Below are 26,853 nucleotides of genomic sequence, written 5' to 3'. Positions count from 1 at the left end.
TTCCAGATAGCTATAATTACAAAGAGAAAGTTGTGGAAATTACCTAAATTCTTTATTTGATTTGGTTTCTAAATGTCTCTATAATTCACTTTTGCTGTTGCAAAGACAGACAGATGGGGGGAGCAGAGAGAAAGAGACACAAGGAGGGAGGGAGGGAAAGAATATTCTGGAATTTAATGCAACCTAAAGAGAATACGTTGTCCCAATCTGCCTTGGTGACATGTGACATGTCTTAGTAGGCCAGTGGGATTATAGAATGAGTATTTGTGTATATGTATGTATGTGTGTGTGTGTATATATATCATATATTTGTCTCTTTTTTCTCCTTAGGGAAGGGGGAAATTAAATGAAGGTTAATTCACTGACTTATGACACATATGTGTTTATAAAAAGCTTTTTGACACATATGTGTTTATAAAAACAAAAGCTTTTTTTCCCTCATAATAGTCTAGTCCCCTGTCTGTAGTTTTAGCTATGCCTTAAGCACGTCCCTTAATAAAAGCATAAATATCTGTTATTTAACATTATATCTATCTGTTTATTCATCCATTTATTTATTCATTCATCTATTTAAATATTCATTTATCTATTCATTAATTTATTTATCTATCTATGTCACCCATTTAGTATCTCAAAGAAATCAACTCCTTCCTATGGATCATTACTTGTAAGCAATGGGAGGTGTAGAGGAAGAGTTTAGAAAGGGAAAAACATCAGTGCTGGAGAACTTTCCCCAACTTGTGTTGTGTTGCCTTCTGATGGCTTGCTATGAAAACGGGATTGTACTGGTAGCCTAGAACCATGGAAATGTCATTGCACCATTTGCTATTAGATTTCATTTCTCCAAACTGACTGATGAATTTTGACTGATGAAGTTACTTAGTGTAATAGAACATTGAATCTGGGGTCAGAAAGCTTGTATTAAAGTCTTTGTCTTGCCATTTGTTGAGTAAATATGGGTAAATTATTTACATTTCTCAGCTTTGTTCAGTTTCCTCATCTGTAACATGGGGATGATAATATATCACAAATTCATATGTAAAAAACATATCTAAGAGTAAAAGTGACCTAAGACTAAGGTTAAGAATGAAACACAGAGGAAATCAGCAGTTATCTGCTTCACCTGTAACAACTCCAAAGCCAGCACCTAAACCCAAGGAAGTGAGAGAGTTTATTTGAAGAGAAAAAAAAGTAGGGCAGACACCAGTATGGATTGGAAAAACATTGCAGAAAATGGAGATACCAATATAGATGAAGTATAGAAAGTTGAGCATGACTGAGATGCCAAATAAATGGTGCAACTTTTTGATAACTATGTACTTTTGGTGACTAAATGGTTTGAAATACTATTTTTATCGAATTTTATAAAATCTAAATATTTAAAAGAAAGTCTTTGCTTGTGTTGGGGTTATGTGGAATGCCTTTTGTAAACTTTTAAATACTTTGTGAACTTGAAATATGTTGCTCTTATTCTGCTATATTACAGAGGCTTTTGGAATGAAAAGTTGGCCTTTGATTTCCTCCCAAGGTCCCTGAATCCAAGCTGATTTCCTGACATGGCAGATTTCAAGACTGTGCCAGCACACAACTAAAAATAATGAGCTTAGTAGACTATAGTGGTTAATCTTGCACAGCTCTAACCTTGAAACACCTGCAATTTGATAAACAGAAAGGTTTCCTGATTTCTTTTGTAAAGATGAAGATAACATAAGTGATTGTGAAGAGTCGGGATGTGAAGGTCAAGAACACGTTGTGCTCATTCTTATAGACAATGATCTTGTTGCTCTATTGTGCTCTTGTCTTCAAATCTTTCATGACATCTGCCCATTGCTATGCTCTGGCATTTCTAATAATTTGCTTGGCAGGCACCTCCCCTTATCTTTTCTCTATCAAAAAAATGAAAATCATGGTTTTTCCTGCCCTCTGGTATCACAATCAATAACTAATCAGGTATCTGCATATGTAGCAGCATCTGAATACTTAAGAGCAAATATTTTGTCAAATAACCATGCTATTTGCATGGCCAATTCTAACCCTTAATAAATATTTTACTGGCATGTAATTTATACTTGCAATTGAAGTATGGTATTGTATATAGGACAAGCTCTATTCTTTTTGAAGTTTTTTTATCAATAGGATGCACTGTTTGCAGAATCCAAAACTGATAGCTACTCTTTTAGTGTGTTACCACTTGAAAACATGACTGAATATAATCTAAATTATGTTTGTGATTTTCAGATAATATACATGGAAAGAGTAGGGAAGTATATCTTTTTTTCAGAAGTGCATACAAAATAATCTTCCCATAAACATCTCAAATAAATCATGTTTGGTAAAATGTTGATTGAAGTGAATCTTTTCTTATTAATTAAAATCCAGTATTCACCATTTGTTAATTTGATTTACTTTATCTTCAAAATAGTCATAATCAGTTGCATTTTGCATCCTCTGTTCCACTGACCTTTTTCTATTTCCTATCCAGTACTAGAGAGATAGGATTCTTTGCCCTGTGAGGAAAGTCAGCCTAGAAGCTGAAGATGCAAAAAGAAACAATTTGTAAAGAGAAAGAAAAAGGGGCTTTGTCTAATGATTAAGGAAGATTTAAAGGGGAACTCATGGACAATCTTAAATGGTTAGATGGAAGATATAAAAGACGGAAGCAAGAGAAGACACTAGAGAATTAATAGAAAAAATAACAATTTCCTATTAAAAGAGTATTCAAGGCTAATAAAACATGATAAAAAACCCAACAATAAAGGAGAGGGTTTTTTCTTTTTAATTTTAAAGCAATTTGGAGCAGAAAGAATTAGGTAATACTCATTCTGGATGCCATGATGGTAATAGACAGTGGTAGAAAGAGTGAATTGTATTTGTAGTAAGAGGACCTTGATCCATCACTTATATGTATCACCCTTGGGACCTGAGTTCAGATCCAACTTCTAAAAATTACTACCCAGATAATCTAAGGCAAGTCATTTAACCCCTTTGGACTAGATGGTCCCTGAGATCTTTTCTAGCTCTAAACCAGGGACTCTATTCTCTACTCAACTATTATTTTACTTCTGTTTTTCTTGCCAAGTAGAAGAATGCTTAGATTGGAAAAGACAGTTTGACAGGGAGTTAAAAGCCAAGATGAAAAAAGACAGTGAGAAGAATACCCAAAGGGAATTAGTTACATGAAAATGACCTTTCTGACTTTGGCTGAGAAATTTCTGCCACCTTATCAGAGCTGATGAGGAACTAATGAGGAGCCGTTGCCCTTCTGTAACACATCTGTGGTAGCAAGTGATAATATTCTCTTTTCCCTCCCTTGGTACCTGACAATGGCCATTTAATAACTCACATAATTAAAAAACAATCAGAATTAATGAGGTCCTAAAATGCACTGCTGAATGATGAAGGATGCCAAGAACTCTCTTATTTGGGCATTTTGATCGACTTAGTTATTATAACACTTGCAACACAAGCAATAGCTGATAATTTTTTGAGCTACTATATGTAGTTCATTGTGCAATGGAAAGAATGATGAGTTTGAGTCACAATCCTAGCTAAGACACTTTCTACCTGTATTACCTTAGGCAAATGACTTCATCTTTCTGATCCCAAAGATTCCTTCCTAGGAAGTTTGCCATGAGAGGCTCTGGAGAACTCTTTAAAAATGACAGTCCCAACCCCTGACAGGTTTGAGAATAAAATACTTTGGAGAGATAGTCCTAAGTGAATAAATGATGTTTTTATCTGCTTGCTAAAGGGACAGTTGCTTTTGTGGCGATGATGCAGAAGTATATGAGACATAGCCTCAATTAGAATTTTCCATTGCATCATTAAAAAATTGTCATGATTAAAACTGTGCTTTCTTTAAAAAAGGTGATGAATTTTATACTTCTTTTTTGCTATTGCAGGTTTGCTCATAGGCTAATTGGGGACTTAGGGCTTTAAAGAAACAACGATCCAGTTTGTTCATATTTATTCTTCAGACAAATGATCCAGGGGAGGAATGAGCACACATTCTTACTGTACATATCTTCAGTTCCCTCAACTTGGTTCTTAGACCAGGCATAGATGGCATGATTGGATTGCTCTTCTGCACTGGACTATACTTCTCCAGGAAGATAGACAGATACTTGAGTGGTGGAGTTTTTGAAGAAAATTCACTAACCAATTTATCTATCATTGTAAAATCAGTTTACAGCCCAAAGAGATTGGAAGCTGGAAGGCATAAGTTGATAGGAGAAAGAGAGCATGAAAAGTGTAGAGCATGCAGGACAAGAAAAAGGAGATTAAGGAAATCATGGGAGCATTGTGGGAACACTGGGTACTGGAGGAGATCAATGAATCATGGGATTGAGGAGATACTATACATCAATAAGAAAACTCTTATTTTGTCTAGTGTTAGTCTTAAAATCCTCTATTACTTTTCCTATCTGGAGCTAGTAAGTAGTATGGAAAAGGTTAAACCATTAAGAGTTAAGACAGATGGTGGGGAAGAATAGGGAATAGAGGTGGAGAAAAATAATGTTAATTTTTTGTATTGTGTATTTTAATGTTAGCAATTAACTACTAAAGTATTTTTTTTCTTTTTGAGATATCTTGGAAGTTAAGCCAAATTAATTGCAAGTCATTTTTCTGTAAAAATATCAACAATCTCTTAATGTGTTTTCAAAAACTAATCAGCACATTTGATATGTAGGATCTTGTGATGCACATTATTGGCTCTATATTATAGTATTGTCTTAACAATGCAAATCCTGTAGAACCTGATATTAGATTACAACATAAGGAATTACAATTTTAGATTCCTCTGGCTAAAAATGTATTTTTCAGCTTTGTGGCCCTCTGTCTACCAAGGAGAAACAACTCATCTGAGATCCTGCAAAAGTCTTCTCATATATAACAATTTTCTGCTTGTGAATTTAAAAATTCTTTTTATCTTTCAGAAGTAGGCTTTTACACATTTGAGTATTCTGAATGTTGTTCTTGATAACCACATTTATAACAAGAAATTCTCAGACTTCTCATTTAGTGGAAAATTAAATCATTTCCTTTAAAAATATCATGGGAAGTTGTGATCTCTTGTAAGTTTTATATGTCCCATGATGAAAGAGATTAAGATGTCTTTCATGATGCAATGGGGAATGTAGTATTTTGGAGTAAGAGAATTCGATTCGGTTCAACAACTATTTATTAATTACTGCACTATGTCAGACACTAAACTGACAGAGACAAAAAAAGGGGTATCAAGGGGTAAAATGAACTGTAGTCCTATCTAAACATATAAAGTTTCTCACATGAATGAATTAGGATGGCATGTTGGAAATCACATTGAATTTAAACTCAGATAACCTGGGTTTAGATTTGGTTTTGCTGCTAACTACTGTGTGATCTCATAAAGACCTATTCAATTTATTAAACCTAGCAATATATGGGCCTCTATGTGAGATCCTGGGAAGTGAAAAAAATAAAGATGATATGGTCTTCGTCATCCCTCACTTCTTGGAAACCTCACATTCATCCTTCATAAAGTAAGTAGATTAGCTAAAAAAAATCTGTAAGTACTATTTTGGTTCCACATTCTGATGGATAACTAAAATATCCAAGGCCAAGATAATATATTTACTTAGCTTTCCCTATATTTCTAGTGTTATTGAGACACATTTTTGGGGAACCTTATACAAAAACATGGGGGAAAATACCTTTTCAATTCTGTTTTCCTGAGATTTCTTAAAGTAGATGGTAGAAATTCCAAGTTCTGAGGCTGCTATCCATTGCAGTGTGGCACGAAGTTCTGTATCAGGACACTCAGGTTCCAGATCAAAGTTTATCACCAAGAGGTTCCTTTGGCAGCTGGCTGTTCCCATAGACAGTTTAGAAGTACATTCTGAGTAAAGACACAAGCACGGATTTATCAGGTTTTCAGTGACAAAAAATATAGCTAATTTTTTTAAATCAAATTTTGACCTTTTGTCTTACCTTCTATCTTTTCTGATGGTTCTTTAAGGCATTCCTTTTCTTCTACTAGTTCACTTTTGGGAAAAAAACAATAACATGCTGTTGGTAACATATAGGAATAATGAGATAGCCAATGGAAGATGAAATGATGAATTTCCTTTCTCCTATTTTTGTTGTTATTGTTGTGTTGTTGAGGCCCTTCCAACTCTAAATTCTGTCATTTTGTGAGAGGCAGAATGGTTTAATGGAAAGAGACCAAGTCTTAGAAACTGACTTTGACACTTCTTAGCTTTGTGATCACAGTTTTTTCACTTCTCCCTTCTTTGTCTCAGCTGTAAAGTGGTGATGATAAAATTCATCCTGTTTCCCAGGTTGAAGAAAGTGTATTGAAAAACTTAAGCAACTATAGAAATATGAATTGTATTATTGTTACATAACAGTAATCACTGGGAAGAATGAGAAGGAGCCTGTGAATCTCATTTGGTCAAGGAAAGCTGACCTAGATAGCAAGGATAAAATATCGTACTATTAGCAAACATTTTATGACATGGGGAAAATGAAATTGGGAAAAACTATGATTTTAGGATATGATATTGTAAGAAATGCTTTTCCCTCTTTTCTTTCTGCTTTCCACAAATGTTCTTTGGAAAAGGGAATTTTTAATTTGTATTTTTATAGTTATTTTTCCCTTTTCCTGTGACTGGGGCTTTTTAATTGTGTAACTCATTTTTGCTGACCAAATACCCAAAGGTACATATGTTCCCTTGGCATAATCTGCTTCTTTCATTGCATGGAAGAAAGGAAGGAAGAATTATATTGCAATTTGGAAAACATTTCTTTCTTCATTCTACACTGCTTTTATCTAGAAAGGGGAAAGGAAAATTAAAGGACTGCAAAGTCTAAATTGCAAAAATCAGTGGCATTTATCAGGCTAAAATTCCATTGCTTAGTACAATAGCTGACACATAATAAGGGATTTTAAAATGCTTATTGATTGACTAATGCCAATATAGCTCAGCTCAAGATTTGAGTGAGTGTGTAGGGCTTTGTTTATTCTTTGTCTTTCTTGGCTAGAACCTGAGAAGGATTGATTAGAGAACATTTCCCTGTCTTTTCTATAACTAATAGACTTCAACTGATAACCTGAAACTGAACAGATACTTTGTCCTTTGATTAATGCTTAATTGTTTAAAGAAGAATGATGTTCCCTAACATCAATACCTCTTTGCAAATGATATTTAGGAAAAGAACATAGTGCAGTTTTTGTTGTGGAGCCAGGAGATTCCAAGTCCCTTGGTGATCCCTGAATTCCCAGAATCCAGGATTTAGGTTTCCGGGCCCACTGAGCTAAGCTACAAGAGGAAAGGTAGGTAAAGGAATGTTTGCTCAGGAAAGAATTAAATTGAGGTCAAGGGAATTTTCCTAAGCTCTCCTTCCTGATAAAAGATGAAACATGATTAGGTGCCTGTCCATATTCCAACTTAATGTCTGGGAGGAAGCAGGAAGAAGTTTAAATGACAAGTTTGAGTTGCTAACAACTTAAGATTGATCCTTCAAGTAAAACTATAGTCCAAAGATCTGATCACCTGAGTTTTCAAAAATGTTTTAGGAGAAATAGGTCATAAAGCAATGATATTTTTATTCTACTCTTTATTATTTCTGGAGTTCTAGCTGTCCATGAATAGTAACTGGACATATGGCCATCTCACAATAGATGACATTTATTTCAGTTGATGAGAGGACCAGCTGCAGGTTTGGGAAATCATTCTGACCCACGTTGCTCTGGTATTACTTGGATTTTTTCCCCCAAATTTCTTGCATCATGTTTCTAAATGTTCTTTTATTCTACTGTATTGTGCTGCATATAGGTTTAGGTATCCTCATGTTTTAAGGTAGCAGAATCATTGGGCAGGTACTCATAGATCTCCTTTCACCAGGCAACCGACTGGTATCTGAAGGCCAACTTGGGAGGGATATGTCAGAAGCAAGTAAAGGGAAAACCAGATTCTAGTGGAGAACACTGTGATTTGGCTTGGTCCAATTTAAATGGACTTATGCTTCTCTATGTGTGATATTAGAGAGAATAAAGAGGAACCTTTGATTGTATGGATTACATTCATCCAAAATATTTATATTATAAGCTGGAGATATAAAACCTCTTTTAAGTTATGTTGCCAGAAAGCAGGTGGTGATGAAGCTGGACCCAATTCTAACCTTATACTCTTGGAATATATGGAAGTTTAAATGCATTTTCCCATTAACAAAGAGTGGGGTTAGAATAAGTGTGGACATGGCTAAATCCATGGTTGGGTGCATCTTGGATGACACAAATGGGTTTTCAGATGAAATTACAGTAGTGTTTTTTTAACATCAGTTCAGTTTTGAAGCTACTTACTTAATCATGGGAGAAGAGGGCATGTTTTCCTGATAAATTTCCAGATCCATAATGCCAAGACTGCTAGTGGTACTACTGTTGCCATTGCTGACAAAGCAAAAATTTAAATATTAATGCCAATCTCCACCATTTGGCCACATTGCCAACATTTTAATTCGGTACCTTCTGAATACTCTTCCCTGGGGACAAGAGAGGGATTACTGCTCTGACCTTGGCTTCCCTCAATTAGGTATGTCCACAATGAAAAAAAAAAACAAGCTAGTAAGCTTACATCTCTAAGCACAGGAAAATAGATAAATACAGGTATTAAGGGTAGTGTGTGTGTGTGTGTGTGTGTGTGTGTGTGTGTGTGTGTGTACGTGTATTTTAGAAGCTCTCATCAAAAAACAGACATGTGCTAGGTACTCTTGCAGAGATTTGGATACCTCTGAACATGATGCAGGAAGGAAATATTGGACACTTGCAGTGGCAGTGACCTTCTGGGGACATAGGGAATTTATCTGAATTCTCACAGAAGATAGTTTATCAAATATTCACCCTCAGCAATTTGGTGTGGATTTTCCCATGGGGAGTCACAAAGGATGAGACTCTGGTCCACTGTTTTTATGAGAAATAACACTGAAGGAGAAACTGGTAGGATCAAGGTGATATAGCTTTATCATAGGTGTCTTAGAATATACCTGTGCCCTTTTTATGCCTTGGAAAAGGAGGTAGCAGATCTTGCATAATCCACAGAGGTTACACAATCACCATATGGTGTATCTATGAGCCCAGCATATACTTATTGAAAAACAGTATATTTGAGCCAAACTTTTAACGCTCTGTCTGTACTTGTGAAATGGAACCAATCCAGTTTCATTAAACCCACTTAGCTTTCTCATACCTTCTGTATTTTCTAAAGGTTTTCTAAGGTCGTAAATAAGGTTTTCAAAGGGTAATTGCCAAGTGGGATAAAGTATTCCCTGATGGGTACTAAAATACTGACTATGGAAATTGTACCTCTCCAGTGTTATGGTGCTACTTAGATATGAACTTCATGGATTGGGAGGAATCTCAGGTTGGAAACACAGCTGTCATCTTTGTATCTGGCCCATTACCTCAACTGCTCAGCCATTTTTTGCCAACTTCACACATAATCATTTTATTTAAAGATTTTTGAAGTTTAGGCACAATGTACATAATATTTGGGTAGTTTGTATTATCTGTGTGATCCAGATTAGATATCTTTCAGTTACAATCTAGTTAGTCTTCTATGAAAGCCTGTGTTTTGTCTGTAGGGTAGCCAAGAAATCTGGAGGCAGATTGTGAAGTTGTGGGTGACTGCTTCAATTAGAAAACTTGCTCATTTTCTTTTTTTTCCTACCTTGTAGAGGAATGTACTGTAAAGCTTTGGATAATCCAAGAATCTATTTCCTTTAAAGCTTTATCTTTAACACCTTCTCTAGTTTTTCTGTCCCAATGATACTCAAAGGGGAGGGAAACTAGGTCAAACAATATACAGTATAGTTAAGAAGCACTTGCCTCATGTAAACCCAGTCTGTTTTCCCTCTGAAATGTAAAGGATTAAGGGAAAAAGTATTAAAAGCAGAAGTGCCCTCTGTGTCTATGTCTCTGTCTGTTTTTCTCTCTTTCTCTTCCTCCGCTTTGTGTCTCTCTTTCCTCCGCTTTGTGTCTCTCTTTCTTTCCCTTCCTTCCTCTCACCCTCCCTCCCTCTCTCTCTCTCTCTCTGTTTCCAGAATATGCATATTCATATATATATGCATATATACAAAGAGAATTATAAGCTAGTTACCTGGTTACCTAGTTACCTGTGAATTGTATCTTGATGGATATTCTTTTTATTCATTTGTTTCAGAAATATCTGACTCTTTGTGATCTCATTTTTTTGGGGGGCAAAAATACTAAAGCAGCTTGCCATTTCCTTTTCCAGCTCAGTTTATAGATGAGGAAACTGAGGCAGAGTGAAGTGACTCATCCAGGCTTACACGGCTAGTAAGTGTCTGAGACTGGATTTGAACTCAAAAAGATGAGGCTTCTGACTCCTGGCCCAGTGCTCTATTTATTTGTTCTACCTAGCCTGATGAATGATTGGGACATAATTCAGTGTTTGGCATCCAGCAAACTAGTTAGAACCTTTCACAGAAAACAAAGGCAGCCCTTGTACTTAGAATAGTCTCTGAGGTCATGGCAAGATGTATGGTACTTCAGAAGATATAACAAAAGCTAAATTCTTCTTCATTGTGTAAATACTGGAGGAAACTTATTCTTGGTATTTGTTTTAGATTTTCATCAAAATTATTCTTATATGTACACACACACACACACAACACACACACACAACACACACACACACATACACACACACAGAAGCTACATCTTGATTGTGGATCTTGCCATAAGTCCATGTTTCCCAAGGAACTGAAACCAAAAGCAGATACCTCATGGATCTCTCACTGAGCTGCAAATAGCTACTTGTGTCATCAGGGTTATACTCGTCATTGACCAGCTGTGACCAGCTGCCTGTGCTCTCATCACTGCTGCTGTGAGGGTTCAGGGACTCCTCGGGGGCTCGGACTTCCACTGGCATTTCAAGGTCAGGAGCATTTTCAGTATTAAGGTCAGCACTGTGAAACACAAGATATTACTGAGACAACCGCCACCAAGTTGAAATTTCCACGAAGCCCAAGGGGACTGTTTGGGTTGACACATTACAAATTGGCACTACTTTATGTAATTGGGAGAAACATACTCTGAGCCTTTCATATTAATTATAAAATTCAAACTCAACATTTAAAGTTGATAACTCTGACCAAAAGATGATCTATCAGTCTGGGTGTACTTCAGAATTTTTTTCTAAATAATTAAAAAGAGTAATAACTTTCCAAAACATTGGACATCTCAAAACAAATGAGTAGTTTTGCTAATTTCTTTGTGAAAAATGATATTATAGTGGACTTACACCAAGGTGAATTTTTTCTACCAGCTAGGTGCCACAGTAGACTGACTGCCTCATATAAACCCAGTTGGTATTCTCTCTAAACTTGGACTCGGAAAGATTTGAGTTCAAATCTAGCCCCAATCTATGTGACTTGGGCAAGTCACTTGAACTCTGTTTGCCTCAGTTCTTTATCTGTAAAATAGGGGTAATAATAGCATTCATCTCTTGCGGATGTTGCAAGAATAAAATGAAATAGTATTTATAAAATATTTGAAACTTTCAGCTGTAATGTAAATGCTAGTAATTATTATTATTATTTTCTCCATTAATGCAGATTACAAATTATCAGTATTTTCCCCATGGATCCTTGTGGTGAGAATCTGTCTGTAGCGCATACTTTACCATCTTAGTGCTTTATAATGCTTTCCTCTGTATTAGTCTTGTTTTTCTAAGTAATGACCTCCATGAGGGCAGGGACATTGGACAATTTTATAAATTGTATCTGTAGTATCCCCGTGTTGGGCACAAAGATGTTCCATGAACATTTACGGATGGATTCATAGCTCCTGGTATTTCTAAAGAGTTCATAAGTTATGATAAGAAAAGAATTGGCACTAGGTTTTATCAGCCCATTTATTTCATTTGAACTCAATAAGAACTCATGGGCTAAATAAAGAATAAATAAGTCCTTTGTCTTATTAAAAATGGGGTGTGTTTCACAAAATCTGGTGGGTCTTTTAAACAAACAATTATAACTGAAATTTTGGTGCCTGAGGCAAGGAGCAAAAAAAGATCTTCAAGATTTTGTGTATCCCTCTGGGGAAGGGGAAAGGCTCTCAGATCATTGCTGGGTGGGCAGAAGAAGGGAACAGAATGGAGCTAGACTAAGAAGGAGCTCTTCTGAGTTATACCATCTGTAATTTCTTATTTTAACTCATTATTCTTGAGCTAATTTAGGTGCTAAATTAAATTCTGTCAAATACCTTCTAAATTTTGATGCTTGGGGCAAAATCCTCAGCCCTCTATTCTGTCTAGAGCTTTATTCTAAGCCTGTGGTGAATGATAGATCTCAGCAACCTGCTCTTATTACAGAAAGTGAACTATATTATGATATGTTCTGACTTCATTCTGCAGTTTTCATTAAGAATAAGGTAAATTTCACAATACATTTATCCACAGAAAAGTAAAGAGATCTCTACATTTTATGAAAAACTCTGCAATGCAGATTTAGCTAAGTGCCAACTTACTTATTTTCCTGTCTGACTCAAGTGAAATTTATTTTATATTGAATTGTATTTTGTAGTTAACTTCAATTTTGACATTCAAAATTCTGTCCTGACAACCTTGTCCCAGTCTCTCTCCTGAGTTCTAGTCTGGCATTCCATGCTGCAATTTGGTAATGTCCAAAAGAATGTTCTGTAGGGATTTCAAACTCAATGTCGAAACCAGAACTTACTGTCTCCTTAAATCGGTTCTTCCACATTTCTCTATTATTATTGTGAGGATCATCCTTCCAGTCACCCAGGCTCAGAACCTCAGCATCATTTTCAACACTCTCATTCTGCATATTCAGGCTATTACCCAAACTTATCATTTTTCCCTTCTTTACAACATTTCCTGTATAGGTCTCTCCCTTCCATTCACATAGCCATCAGATTGGTTCAGGTTTTCATCATCTCTAGCCTATACTATTAAAAAAATAAGTTTTTTTTAATTTTCAAAATGCAAAGATAGTTTTCAACATTCACCCTTCCAAATCCTTGTGTTCCAAGTTTTTTCTCCCTCCCCTCTATCCAATATAGGCTAAATAGTTCAATTCTTTAAAACATATTTTTACATTTATCATGTTGCAGAAGAAAAATCAGATAAAAAAATGAGAAAGAAAACAAAAAACAAGCAAACAACAAAAAAGTGAAATACTGTATTGTGATCCACATTCAGTCCTTTCTCTTCATCCCATTCCAGTTCTTTTTCTGGATGTAGAATTGCCTAGATTATTGCAAGAGTCTTTTAATTGATCCTCCTGTCTCAAGTAACTCCCATTTAAGTCTATTTTTAATCGATTGTCAAAGTTATTTGCCTAAAACATAGGACTGGCCATCCTTTCCCCCTACCCCCAACAAAACAAAACAAAATAAAATGACTAAACTCCAATGACTTCCTATAAACTTCAGGATAAAACATAAAGATTTGTGTTTGGCATTTAAGGATATTTACATTCTGACTCCGAACTCCCTTCTTCATATTCTGCAATCCAACTGCATTGGATTAATTGAATATGATACCATGTTTACCATTTCTGTACCTTTTCAATGTCTGATCTGCGTTCCTGGGATACTCTGCCCCTTCCTCTATACCTCTTAGATTCCCTGGCATCATTCAAGTCTCATCTCAAGTCCTACCTTCTTCAGGAGGCCTGCCCTGGTCATTTTACTAGTTCCTTCCTCTCTAAGATAATTTCCAATTTAACTCTATATATATCTTGTTTGTACCTAGTTATTTACATATTATATCCCCTAGGAGATATACTTACTAAATGCTTATTGACTATTATGTACATTTAAAACTTCAATTCAATTTATTCTATTCTAATTTAATATGATCTACTTCAACTGAGTTCAATATATATTGTGGCTACAATTTCCATGTTCCTTCTATTTTTGACTTTGCCATATATATCTATTGATTTTTAATCAGTGTGAATACTTTTTATACAATTATACAATATACCTAGAATAGCAGTTAAAATAATTTTTATAAAGGCAAATTCTCCCATAGGTGGAATTATGCAGCTGAAAGCATTATATAAAAGTTCTCTAGTCTGTTCTCCATCTCAGCATTTTAACATAACCTACATTTCTCAAGAAATTAGTATCCCTCTTCCTTTCCAGAGTAAATACTTTGTTTGTAGTAGATATTCCAAGCTGCTCCTTGAATCATAAAACCTCTTTTTAATACCAGTATTATTCTTGTGATGCTATAAAATAAAAAACATGAGGGGTCAAGAAAAAGTGGACAACTCCAGGATGGACATACATAGGCTAGTGATGCATGATGGTGTCTTGCATGAAGAGAAAATGTAAGGAATATTATTCAAAAATATATGATCAAAAAAGAAGATGGGATGCTCATGTGACAAGAATGAAGGAAAACAGGAACCTGAGTATTATACTGATATATGGGAAATGTTAAATGCCCTAGAGGAAAGCCTCTAGCATCCTTGGTAGATATTCTTAGATATATTTATATAATAAGGAACTATGAAATAGGCAAACCAAATAAAAAGCATTGGTGAGTTGTCATGTGCACTGAGTACCAGTATTGATAAGATTCATGGAAATACTGGAGCACTTATCCCAAACCCTATTTTTTCCTGATTTTTCACCTTATTATCACTGTTAGGTTTCATAGGCTTTAGAACTTGTTTAATGTAGTGAATAGGACCCCAGACTTGGAATCTTGAATATCTTACTGAGTTCAAATCTTACCTCAGCTAAGTCCTAATAGTGATATGAGCCTAGGCAAATGACTTCTCTTCTATGTACCTTAGTTTCCTCATTTATATAATGAAAGGGATCTGACTTGAAAGCTTCTAAGCTTCAAACCAATGATCCTATGGTCTAATTCAACTCTTCAGTTTAAGTATAATGAAACTTAAACTCATAGTTGAAGATCATAGAACTAGTATTTAGTAAAGCCAACATTTGAACCCTGGTCCTTTGAAACCTGAGAAAATTCACTTTCCAAAACACCACACTCCACCATACTATTACTTTGCTATCTTAATGCTTCAATTGATTACATGGTTTCTGGTCCCATTAACCTACTGAAATTGATCTGTGGAAGGCCACATTTTACCAAATGAAGCATCTTTCTTTCTGTCTTCATCCTTTTCTATCTCTGAAGGGTTTTGAGAAAGTTTACCAGCCTTTTACAATTAAACAAAACAAAACCATCCCATCTTTACTTTACATGCCATTTTATTTTTTAGATTTTTATGATTCTATTAGTTATTTTTCTTATTTCCTAGCTTCTCTCTCTCTTCCCCACCTTTAATCTTCATTTTTCCTTTGTGACTCCCTCCCCATTCCAGCACTATGTATGCTTCTAAAGTCTAGTATACCGTCTCTCACAGGCATTGAATATTTAATAATATAATTGACCAAAATATTTACAGATTATTCCAGAATCAGATAATGTAAGAGCTGGAAGGAAAAAGATATTTATTCCAAGACAATGATTTTTACTGATAAAGAAATTGGACATCAGAGTTGTTTGCCCAGAGCTGCACATTTATTAATGACTGGGGATTTCTCATTGGGGATTTAATATTCTTTCTGCTGCCTTTGGCTGCTGCAGTCTCTCAAGGTCCATTGTCATGACCTCATTTATTACCTTCAGTGAACAACTCTCAAAATGGTCTTAATTTTTCACTTGAGCTCTGGCCTTATATCTCTGGTTGACATTTTCACTTGGATATCATTTTAATATTCAAAAGTCTAAACTTAAGTTCCTATCTCCCCTCATATCTCCAGCCTCATCTTGAACTTAGTCATCTTTCCAAATGTTTGTCTCTATGTTGGGTTCTGTTAATCTTTCTTTCCCTCAGGCTAGTAACTTTAATATTTTCTTTGACTTTTCCATTCATTTTTTCCTTCAAAAATATCTCCCGAATTTCCCCCTTCTTTTTTTTTTTTTATTCTTGTTGACACCACACTAGACATATCTACCTACTTTGCTGTAAGTTCTTCCCTCTTTTGATAAGACAATATTTATTCTACATCTTGGTAAAGGAATCTTTTTATAAGTCTAAAACCATGTCTATCACTCAAAATATTCTGAGTTTTTAAAAGAATTCCAAACCTTTAAGTCATAGACTTAGAAACACAGTGCTATTTCAGAAGACCCCTTTAGTTATGCTTTCCCAGATTGAGAAGTAACATGAGATAACAGTGAATACTGTTGGACTTGAAACTAGGAAGCCTTGGATTCAGAGTCTATCTTTCCATACTAGCTTTATATCCTTGGGCACTATAGTTTACTTATATGTAAAAGAAGAATAAAACTGTCCTTATATGAAACAAAAAGAAACCAAATCTAGAAGAAATCTGGTTGTAAGGACACGAGAAGAATTAGAAAAATAGAAAGTCTTCCTTTCCTCCCTTCCTCCCCTACCTATGAAGGAATATTTTCAAGAATGGTAATATTTGATTCAGGATATTTTTCAATATCCTGTCTATTGGGATGTATGATTTTAAAGTCATTTCTGTAATATGCAAGAGAATACAAAAGTATTCTTATTTTTTAGAAGTGAACTATCCACAACCATAAAAAGACTAAATTAGACTGCTAATTTTCTCTTAGCCTATATTAATAGAATTAGTGAGTCCTAGTATTCTTTTTTTGGTTACACCTCACCTGCATTATTATGTGTAATTCTAGGTATGAGATTTTAGAGGGACCTTGACTGGTACATTGAAAAGAGGGATGAGGAGAGTACTTGAAACCAAGTTCCATGAAGAACAAGAATCATTGTGGATTTTTATTCTGAGAGATTTAAGGAGCTAGTCCCAGTGTTGGAGGATCTGACGGATAGCCATGTTAGACTTAGTTTGATACAGAAGGCAGGAAGTGGGAGCAGTTTATGGAAATTACAAAGAGTCCAATTTTAGTTCAATGAAAAGAAAATGTTTATGTTCAGAGCTGCCACATGACATAGGGAGTTTACTGTCCTTGGAAGTATTCAGGAAATGATGTAGAAGGATAACCTTTTTTCTTAAGTAAGATTTTGGACTAGATGATTTTTGAATTATTTCATTCTAAAATCTTTCTATTAGAAGAACTCTATGATTATTTAACTTGAAGTCATCTTTCCAATTCTTATATGCTTTTAAAAGGACATTTTTGTCTTTCCAATTCTTATATGCTTTTAAAAGGACATTTTTGTCATTTCTTACTTTCAAAGACTTCAGTCATAGGGAAAAAAGGAATATTGAAATGGGCTAATAGTTAATACTTTTCTGGATGTGTGATAAATCTCTAAAGCAAGCTATGGTAGGAATCGACAAGCAATCTCTCAGGGTCTCAGTTGTTTGATCTATGAGATGGGGAAAAAAGGCATTCCCTGCCTTAAGGCAAGAACTCTAGACCAGATAATTCTTTGAATCCTCTCTTATCTCTAACATCTACTATGATGAAATGATCTTTACTATAAAGGCTAGTCTATGTACATGATATGTACACAGAGCATTCTTCACTCACCTGTTGTTTGTGATGGAGCTTGCAGCTGTGTTTCTGCCACTGTCCATTTCAGGGTCTTTTTCTTTGTTCATGTTGTCGTCTTTTGCTTCCCCGGTGCCGATATTTTGGGAAAGAATGGCTTCTGATTCTTCAATGAGATCATCCCTTTGATCACTTTCAATCTGAATCAAAGGTACTTCCCTCAAACAAAGGGATGTATCTGTGTGACTCCCTAGTCCCGAATCATGGCTGGAGAAATGCTCTTTTTTAAAGTCTATGTGTGTTTGTTCTGAGGGAGGAGCTGCTTGGTCTGGAGCTAGAGTGGGAAGGTGTCTGTTTTCTGTTACTGAGTCTTTATTTGTGCAAGCAGAAGGATCCTGACGAACCACGAGCAGAATGTTTCCATTCTCCTCAGTGCTTGCACCTAATCTGCTACCATACCCTTTTATGTGACAGGAAGAACTCCTAGAAACAGGATCAGCATCTGTCCCTTCTGTCTCATCTGCTATAATTTTATTTTTTTGCATAAGGGCTTGAATTGAGTTTGTCCACGTCTCATGAATTAACATGCTTGTGATCTGGTCTGTCCTTCCTCTCTGATATAAACAAGAGTCCGACTTGCAAAGGCCTGATGAAGACACGTTGCTGACTGGTTGAACACTTAAGAAGTCTTGCTGGACATTCTGAGCAAAGCCATCCAGAGAGTTTGCCTTGACTGGAGCACTCACTGTTAGCTTGGCACAAGAGGACTTGTTCTCTGGCACAGAGAACTGTCTGTAGCACAATGGGGACCGTGGAGAAGGTGGGAGCAAACTGGTGCCCCAGTCTCGGCTGCTTCTATTGGAGGATATGCTATCTTTGCTCTCTCTGTCGAGGTCCCTTAGCATGTACCTATAGAACTCTTCAGTTATGCTTTCTGTGCTGGATTGCTTCGAGGGACAGCTGGGCTTCACGCTAAGGTGGCCATTCTTTCGTGACACCTGCTGAAGTGCTGAGGTCAGGATGGTACTCGCATTCCTGCCAGCATAGTAATCCAGCAGTAAATCGAATCCCCTCCCTTCATTTTCCATTTGATTCACCATGAACCTGGAGAACTCATCTGTAATGCTCTCACAGCTGGACTGTTTGGAGACAGAGCTGGCTCTGCTAACTGGCTGACTCAAGGTATTCATTAAACCCAGGCTGTTTACAAATCCTCGGGAATCCGAATCCTCTTCTGGGATGCTTTCGCAGCTAGATGCTTTCACACGATTCAACCTTTCCCCTAGTAACCTGTTTCGAGGATGATTCTGAGCTTGCCAGATTCCATCTACCATGGAAAACTCTGTCAGGTTCATAATTTTGGCAGCTACTTCATTCGCAAAGATGTTGACGGAGTCTGGGACATCATCGAGATTTACAGACTCATCCACGACCCTGTTCATTAGCCTCTCTTTGAGTTCAGGGTGCTCATCAGTTTTCCTTTTTATCTCACTCAGTCGAGGGGGCTTATGCTTCCTTACAATGGATCCACTGGCCTGGGTTTCCTTCTTTCTTTTCAGGTTTCGGCAGGACAAGCTTGGTGCCATCAGATATTCATTTCCCCTTTTCCAGGCACAAAACCAGGGTTGCTTTCCATTGGAATTGTCCAGGCAGATTGCAGCTATTTCTGTTGCCATGGAGACAACAGTTTCTGCTAATTCTTCAGCAAAGTCTATCACACAGTAGTTATCTGTTGAATGTTTAACTTGTAGCATAGGCTGGGATGGGAGCAAATTGTTGCTCGCCAGTGGAATCAGATTAGCTTGAGCTTCACTACTGAGGAGACTGTCATGCTTGCCTCTTTCTCGGGTGTCTGGGTTGATGGTGGATTCAGCACACATCAATTCTTGCATCCCACTGCCTGGTAACGGATCTGAAAGGGATCTGAGTCCATTCCTATTGTGACTGAGCCTCTGATTAGAATAATCTCCAGTGATTTGTTTTGGATATCTTTTCTTAGGAGATGTTTTTGCAGCCAACGAATTATGGACATTGTTATTAAAAGGCAATTCTGATTGACGCATGGGGCTTTCAGAAATGTTTGGCATTCTTCTGCTATTATTATCCATCTTTGGATATGTGACATCTACAAGCTCTTTGACAGCACCGGCATTGTATGGATTATTAATTGTGCTGCTGTTAGAGTAGTCAGGAGCTCTTGGGGCTGTTTGACTAGCTGCTGTCTCTGTTAGTTGATGGTCTATTTCTGTTCCTCTCCATCTGTTGTTCTCCTTAGAAAAGATGGGGGGATGCTCACTGAGCTGTGTGATGTTGCTCATCTTCTTAAAAGTGAAATATATCGCATTGAAAAGCAGCTCATTTACAGTCTCCACAAGGATGTCCTGGGTATCCTTGTCCGGATCCCCAGGGGCCTCAGGGTCAATCATTTTCTTTTTTCGGTTAGCTTCTTCAAGTGAGTGTTTCAGGATAACATTGGATAAATCCTCTGCTAGTTTATCCTCAAGGATTTTGTCTGAGCAAGAGATTTGAGGCCTGGCCACGGTTTCAATAATCCTTCTGTTCATTGACTCCATGAAGTTTCCAGTGCTGCTGTAGGCATTAGGCTTGGTCAGAACCATGGACACTTCCTTGAGAAGGGCTTCTGCAATGCTTTTATTCAAGGTCTCCATGTTACTGCCCATGGCTATGCTATCATGGAGGGTGACAGCTGCTGAGGCTTCTGCTGCAGACAAGAGGCCACTTGATGCCACAGGATATTTATCTTCTTGTGTTTCTCCAAGGCCACAGACAGCAACGGCACTGGCCACCTGTGTCATCCCACACAATGCTGATGGAAATGAATATTCCATGCTTGTGGTGTCCTGAAGTACTTGGGAGGCTTGTCTTTGAAGCTCTTCATTCCCTAGCATTTGACCATTAGACACTGTGGTTTCTTGCTCTAATCTGAATCTTTCAGTGGCCTGAGGACTGGAAATAGTTCCAATGACAGTAGCAGCACAAGCTAGAGCTACTTCTAGAGCACTTTGGGGAGGTTTGGTGAACTTCTCTTCCTGAAGGTCACCTGAAATTTCAGCTGAGGGATCAGATTGTGTCCAGTGGTTGAGATTTGGAGAATTGGTCCCAGGCCATTCAGATACAGCTTCACCACTGTCTGGACTCTGAACAATGACTATTTTTGGAAGTTCCTGCCATGACCTGGGAAGCTCTAGATCTTCTGCAGTGCAGCTTTCTGAAACCAAAGCCTTTTCAGTAGAGATATTTGCCACAGCTTTCATAGGACATGTTGGTTGAGACTGGGACAGCCTAATAAATGCATCTTGCAGGACAGATTCTGCCAGGTTTGTTGCATATTCGCCAGTTGTTTTGCCTTCATCTTGTACATGAGGATGAGATTGTTCTTTTTTCTTCAGATTCTCTTCAGGATCTGGGCTTCCATTTTGTTTTAAGATGGTATCACATACAGATATTAGTTCTTCCTTAACCATTCTATCCAAATGTCTCTTATCCAGAGCCTGCAAGGCATGAAAACTTTCCACTGAACCTTTAGAGTTTTCTACAAAATTGCTAGTGACTGGTCCCTCTTCCCCAGAAATGTCACCTTTCTGTTTCAGTTGCTGAGTCAATTGGTCTGTACTTGGCAAAATAATTTCTGCTGCTTTCCTCAATGTTCCTTCCAGATACCTTGGAGATTTATGTGAAATGGCATTATCTTTGCAAATATAATTTTCTTCAAAAGCATAACGTAATTTGCCCTTTTTACAATTCAGATCCCCTTGTGTAGCAACTTTGGACTTTTTACTTTCTGAAACATTGACTGAGATATTTGCATTTTCGTAACCTAAAGAAAAGAAAATAGTCATCCTTAGAAAAAAGAGTCATCCTTATTTTGAATATCAAGTTATCATTTTTTCATGGATATGAACAAAAGTAATGCTTATGAAGCAGTAGACTTTAACAATACCAGTGCCCCAATGGCCTCTGGGGCTTCCTTCAATGAATAGCAGGAAATAGTAGGAATTATTATTTATGGTTACAGAAACTACTGAGAAATCAATAGTCAAGAATGTGCCTCCTTTCTTATCAGGCCCTCAGGAACCTTCCCTTATTTTAGTATTTCCTTCTACTCATAGAAGGGAGGCCCAGAAGCTGTTGCTAATATTCTTAAAGTTTATTCCATGAAAGATTCAAGGCTAATCTCTGTAATGAGTCAGAAATTGAGGGGACTCCCAAACTTCTTGACACTAACATTTATAACCATTATGGGTAGCTACGGGTGGGAAGATTGAGAGAAGGGGAATACAGGATCATAATGATTTCTCTGGTGACTTTTTAAAAGATGAAGCTTGTGGTTCCAGACAACATACCATTTTATAGTTGCTGCCATAAACAATACTAACTCATACTTAAAAGAGAATTGTGGGGGTATAACTCATTCTATTATATTAATTTCATTGACATTCTCATTTCAATACTTCCTCTCATCAGCAACATCCTTTCTATGAAGAGAAAATCAAAGTAATATGCTCAGAATTTCTAAGATTTAAGAGAGATTTTTTTCCTGCTCAGTTTATAACTCCATCCTTATAGGAGTCCCTTGGAATCAAGATCCTCATCGCTTATGTGATGTATGTTAGTTCAGTTGGGTGAATATGGTACTGTTGGGTGACTTTTACCATTTTTGTATTCATCCACCTCACTTTCATCCTCTAAGTGCTCTGATGCTGTGAGGAAGTCCTCTTCTATTGATGACACAGAGCAGTTGGTGTCATCTTCCAGCTTGAAAACATTGGTTTCCAGATGTAGTTGCCTCTCCTGTACCAGCTCAAGACCAATCAGAAATTTGTTGATTTCAAAGATGATACAATTGGTACTGTTTTGTCTGTTCCCCCTTGCACACTGAACCAAACATATGTCTGGCAGCCAAGGATACTAGGGAGAAAAAAAGAGAATATATTAAAGGAAAAACAAAACCTCACTTGATTTTTTATGTCTATTCACAGATCTCCGTGACAAATCCTGGAAGGGAGAATAGAACTTTAGTTTGGATATTTACAGTATCCATTATGATGGTGCTGGTGAGCTAATTGATCCAAAGGGCACCTAGGGAAGTCAAAGTACTAAGGAGATAATTGAGTATAAGGAAATAGCCATTTATATGTCAATTTGTTTTCTTATTTAATTCTTTCTTTCACTTTAACATTTTATATATCTACTTTGGTGACACTAAAGAAAGTTATTGATTTATTTTAAGTTGAACATTGTTCTGCCAACAATAATATCCTTTCATTTTATAATGAGGAGATTCTTGTAAGAGTCCCTTGTATAAGTCATCCATCTTTGAAAGACCATCACTATTTATCTGAAGTAGGTTTGTTCAGTTGGGTAGAATGGTACTAATGAAGTTGAAGTCATGAGTTTGATGGGTGGGTATTCAATTCCATGGGCAAAGATTGTGGTTGATGACCTTTATTAATATTCCTTTAAAACAAGGCCAAGTGGTATCTAATGATAGTTAGATAATGAACACTTTTCATCTTCAAAGCACTGGGTAGAAAGAGATCCATCCCTTTACCACCCATGTGCAAAAATATAGAAACAAAAAGAAAGTAAAATGGCTACAAAAATGTAGGTCCAGAATCACAGTTCTGTGCTTGAGGTCAAAGGTGAAATAATTCCATAATAATCTTCCTCCAACTTCCATTTTTATGTTTTGATGATTTTATGAGAATACTAATTTCTGCATTTATATTCTATTGCCATCTGTGATAAGAACAAACCTTACAATGGCTGGGCACTGAACCCTGAGATTAGTAGGAGGCCATACAAATGGCAACAACTTCATCATCTTTACTAGGGAGCACAAAGACTTTGTTGAAGAAAACTCCTTGTGTTTGGGACTGATAAGTATCACTTTTTCTTTCTCCCTTTTCTCTCCTCTCCAGTTTGTCTCTTATTTGTGCCACTGTATAATTAATGAGGGTCCATAAAAACAAATTTAGCCTACTCTCTAATAAGGAACATATTCATCTCTTCTAACTCCAAATGAAGTGTTCTTCCCTCTGGAGAGTTTTAAGAAAGATATCAATAAACTGCACTATCTATAAAAGTCATATTTATCAATGTATATAAGGTGAGATGTAGAGGGCTGAAACTCTTGAGTCGATGCACTGAGGTTGGTTTGAGCACTTAAGGCTAATTACCAATTGGATATTACTCTATGGGCATGTGCTTGGGGAATACCCCTTCCCACTGTCCTGTGCTGGCTCGATAATTGGTGTATACAGAGTATTGTAGGAGGGACTAGGGGTTGGAGTAAGACGAGCCAGAGTCACTTTGTCAGTAGACAAGGAAGAAGGAGGTTGAGGAGATTCTGCTTCCATCTAATTCAATCCTACCTCTAAAGACCAAGAATAAAGTAAGATGCTATGTGTCTTTTGGGGGGGCATTTTTTTCCATTTTGATTTGTTCAGATGGCAGTAGAGGGGTTTTGAAACATCTATTAGTGTAAGCTTGGCTTTGTCAGTCCTATACTAAGCTCCATCATTACCACTCTGGGTTGCATGACCTCCTAAAATTTTTAAAGAATTTCTAAAATTTTAAAGATTTTAAAGAAGTCTGTTAATTTCATCTGACACTGGAAGTAATAGCATAGCACCAGAAATCTTATTGTTAAGTTGCATAACATTCTCTGGTTAATACAATGTGCTGGAGAGTTAGATGTTTATAATTATTTTTTGAATTACTTCATTGTGGGGATGAGGCAGGGATAGTGATGGTGGTAAGGGGAGTGAAGGTACAAGTGGGAATTCAATTCTGGGCCTGAGGCTCAAAGATCTTGAGCAAATAAAGTGACTGAAAGATCAAAAATGCTATTTCAGTATCACTTTCCTTTACATTCCACTAATGCTACTTTCTATTCTAACCTGAGATTACTCTTTATCTGATGATAAAATACTCCAACTGTTCCTATCAGACTTGGAATCACTATATTTTATAACAACGTTATTAAATGAACAGACTTCATTAAATACCTACAATGTGATACACATTTTATTAGAGTCCAGGGATACAAAGATTTTTGTTGTTGTAGTTGTTTTTCAGTTGTGTTTGACTTTTAGTGATCCCATTTGGGCTTTTCTTGCAAAAGATACTAGAGTAGTTGGACATTTTCTTCTCCAGCCCATTTTATAGCTGAGGAAATTGAGGTGAATATAACTAGGACGTATCTGAGGCTAGATTTGAACTTAGAAAGAGGAATCTTTCTGACTCCAGACTTGGCGCTCTATTTACTTTACCACCTATCTGACTTATACCTATAAAAACAGAAGACAAAAAATGGCAATTGTTGCCTTAAAGAAGTTAACATTTTACTGGAAGTAGGGTGAAGAAACAACATATATGCCAAGAAGAAATATAAAATATTTTGTTGTTGAAATTGTTTTTCAGTTGTGTTTGACTCTTAGTGATCCCATTTGGGCTTTTCTTACAAAAGATACTGGAGTGGTTTAACATTTTCTTTTCCTAGTCACTAATGATTAATTTTTCTTTAATGTCTTAGGGTACCAAACACTCAGAAAACATTTCTATTATTACAAAATAACCTAGAATTATGACAATTCTTATTCTTTCTTTCTGCTTCTTTTTGTGCTCTTCATCCTTTCCTTCCCCCCTCCCCTTTTCCTCCTCTTCATCCTCTCGGAGTAATTAACTGCTGAGAACTAGAGATTACTGGAGTGTTACCAAAAATTCTGCATGAATTCAAATAAATTATGTTACATTTAGGTTTTGTTTAAAGATCTTCCTCTAAAAAATGAAGGACATTCATAGTGTTTGATAGCACAATCAGACCCTGGCAAAGATATGCAGTATGAATACAAATGAACATTATTCTGTAATGCAGATAAAACTTCTTTGATCTGAACACCTGAAGAGAGTTCACTTGTGATCTGCTTATGTGTTTAAGCCTGTTAAATCTTCAAAAGTTAACTACAGTATTTTTGGCACTTCTCACAAATGTCATTTCCAGCTCATGTTGGAGGAATTGAGATAAGGTAAAATCTGATTTTAAATTTAATCTGCTAAAAGCATCATTGTCTCTGAAGAAGACTCTACCTCCCTCATTCCTCCCCACCAAGCTGACTTTATAAGTCTTACCTTAGAAACTTCAAAGTCAGTATGGAGATTTCCTGAAGATAATCCACTCAGAAGGACAATTTCATTTTCCTTTGGTTGTTGGACATTCATAGAATTGATAAGCTTTGGGAGATCTGGTGACACATTGATCAACTTCTATAGAGGAAGAATCTTAATTTAGTTCAGATTTATTTCAGTTATTGAAATGAGGTCATTCATGAAATGATTTATCCAACCACAATACTTTCAGTAAAATTGTCTCCCTTTCCTCCCACCCCAATATTCAAAAGCTGCTTTATTTCTAAAAGTCACTTATCCACTAACAAGCATAAGAACATTTTTTTGAATCTATTGAGATTAGAAGAAGTAGATATATCGTTGAACTGAAGCCTAGGCATTCCAGTTAGACTTAAGGAAAACTTCTAACTGTGAAACTGGAGAAATTAGAACATATTGCTGTAATAATTTCCTTTAAAACCTTTTTCCAGTTCAAATATTATTTGATGTCCAGGTTATATGGAGCTTATTTTTTTTATTTTTATTTTTTCATATAGTTTTTTTTGATTTTTTAAATTATTATCATAGCTTTTTATTTACAAGTTATATGCATGGGTAATTTAACAGTGTTGACAATTGCCAAACTTTTTGTTCCAATTTTTCCCCTCCTTCCCTCCATCCCCTCCCCCAGAAGGCAGTTTGACCAATACATGTTAAATATGTTAAAGTATAAATTAAATACAATATAAGTATACATGTGCAAGCAGTTATTTTGCTGCACAAAAAGAATTAGACTTTGAAATAGTGTACAATTAACCTGTGAAGGAAATCCAAAATGCAGGTGGACAAAAATAGAGGGATTGGGAATTCTATGTAGTAGTTCATAATAGTCATCTCCCAGAGTTCTTTTGCTGGGTGCAGTTGGTTCTGTTCATTACTGCTTTATTGGAACTGATTTGGTTCATCTCATTGCTGGAGATGGCCACGTCCATCAGAACTGATCATCATATTGTTGTTGAAGTATATAATGATCTCCTGGTCCTGCTCATTTCACTCAGCATCAGTTCATGTAAGTCTCTTATGGAGCTTATTTTTACATAATGATAATAGATAGAAATAGATAACATTTATACAAGATTTTTAAGATTTGCAAACATATATATGTGATCTCATTTTATCCCACAATAACTCTATTGGATATGTGCTATTATTATCCCCA

General features: G+C 36.3%; 1 protein-coding gene across 4 annotated transcripts in view; it reads right to left on the bottom strand.

Annotated features, from left to right (window-relative positions):
• The window catches only part of SPHKAP (SPHK1 interactor, AKAP domain containing), a 154,231-nt gene that overhangs the window by 2,379 nt on the left and 124,999 nt on the right, over positions 1–26,853 (bottom strand). For 2 of the 4 annotated variants that reach the window (XM_051983383.1, XM_051983382.1), the window contains 7 exons: positions 25,659–25,793; positions 22,178–22,433; positions 17,544–21,342; positions 10,783–10,968; positions 8,345–8,431; positions 5,971–6,023; positions 5,694–5,878 (listed from right to left, as the gene is read on the bottom strand). In XM_051983383.1, the coding sequence (XP_051839343.1) occupies positions 5,694–5,878; positions 5,971–6,023; positions 8,345–8,431; positions 10,783–10,968; positions 17,544–21,342; positions 22,178–22,433; positions 25,659–25,793 (4,701 nt within the window). The remainder of the gene's footprint in view (positions 1–5,693; positions 5,879–5,970; positions 6,024–8,344; positions 8,432–10,782; positions 10,969–17,543; positions 21,343–22,177; positions 22,434–25,658; positions 25,794–26,853) is intronic. The other 2 variants (XM_051983384.1, XM_051983385.1) reach the window with 2 other exon arrangements.

Source organism: Antechinus flavipes, chromosome 3 (assembly GCF_016432865.1).
Source record: "Antechinus flavipes isolate AdamAnt ecotype Samford, QLD, Australia chromosome 3, AdamAnt_v2, whole genome shotgun sequence".
In the NCBI taxonomy this organism is placed as follows: domain Eukaryota; kingdom Metazoa; phylum Chordata; class Mammalia; order Dasyuromorphia; family Dasyuridae; genus Antechinus; species Antechinus flavipes.
This window is presented reverse-complemented; position numbering and strand designations above follow the sequence as displayed.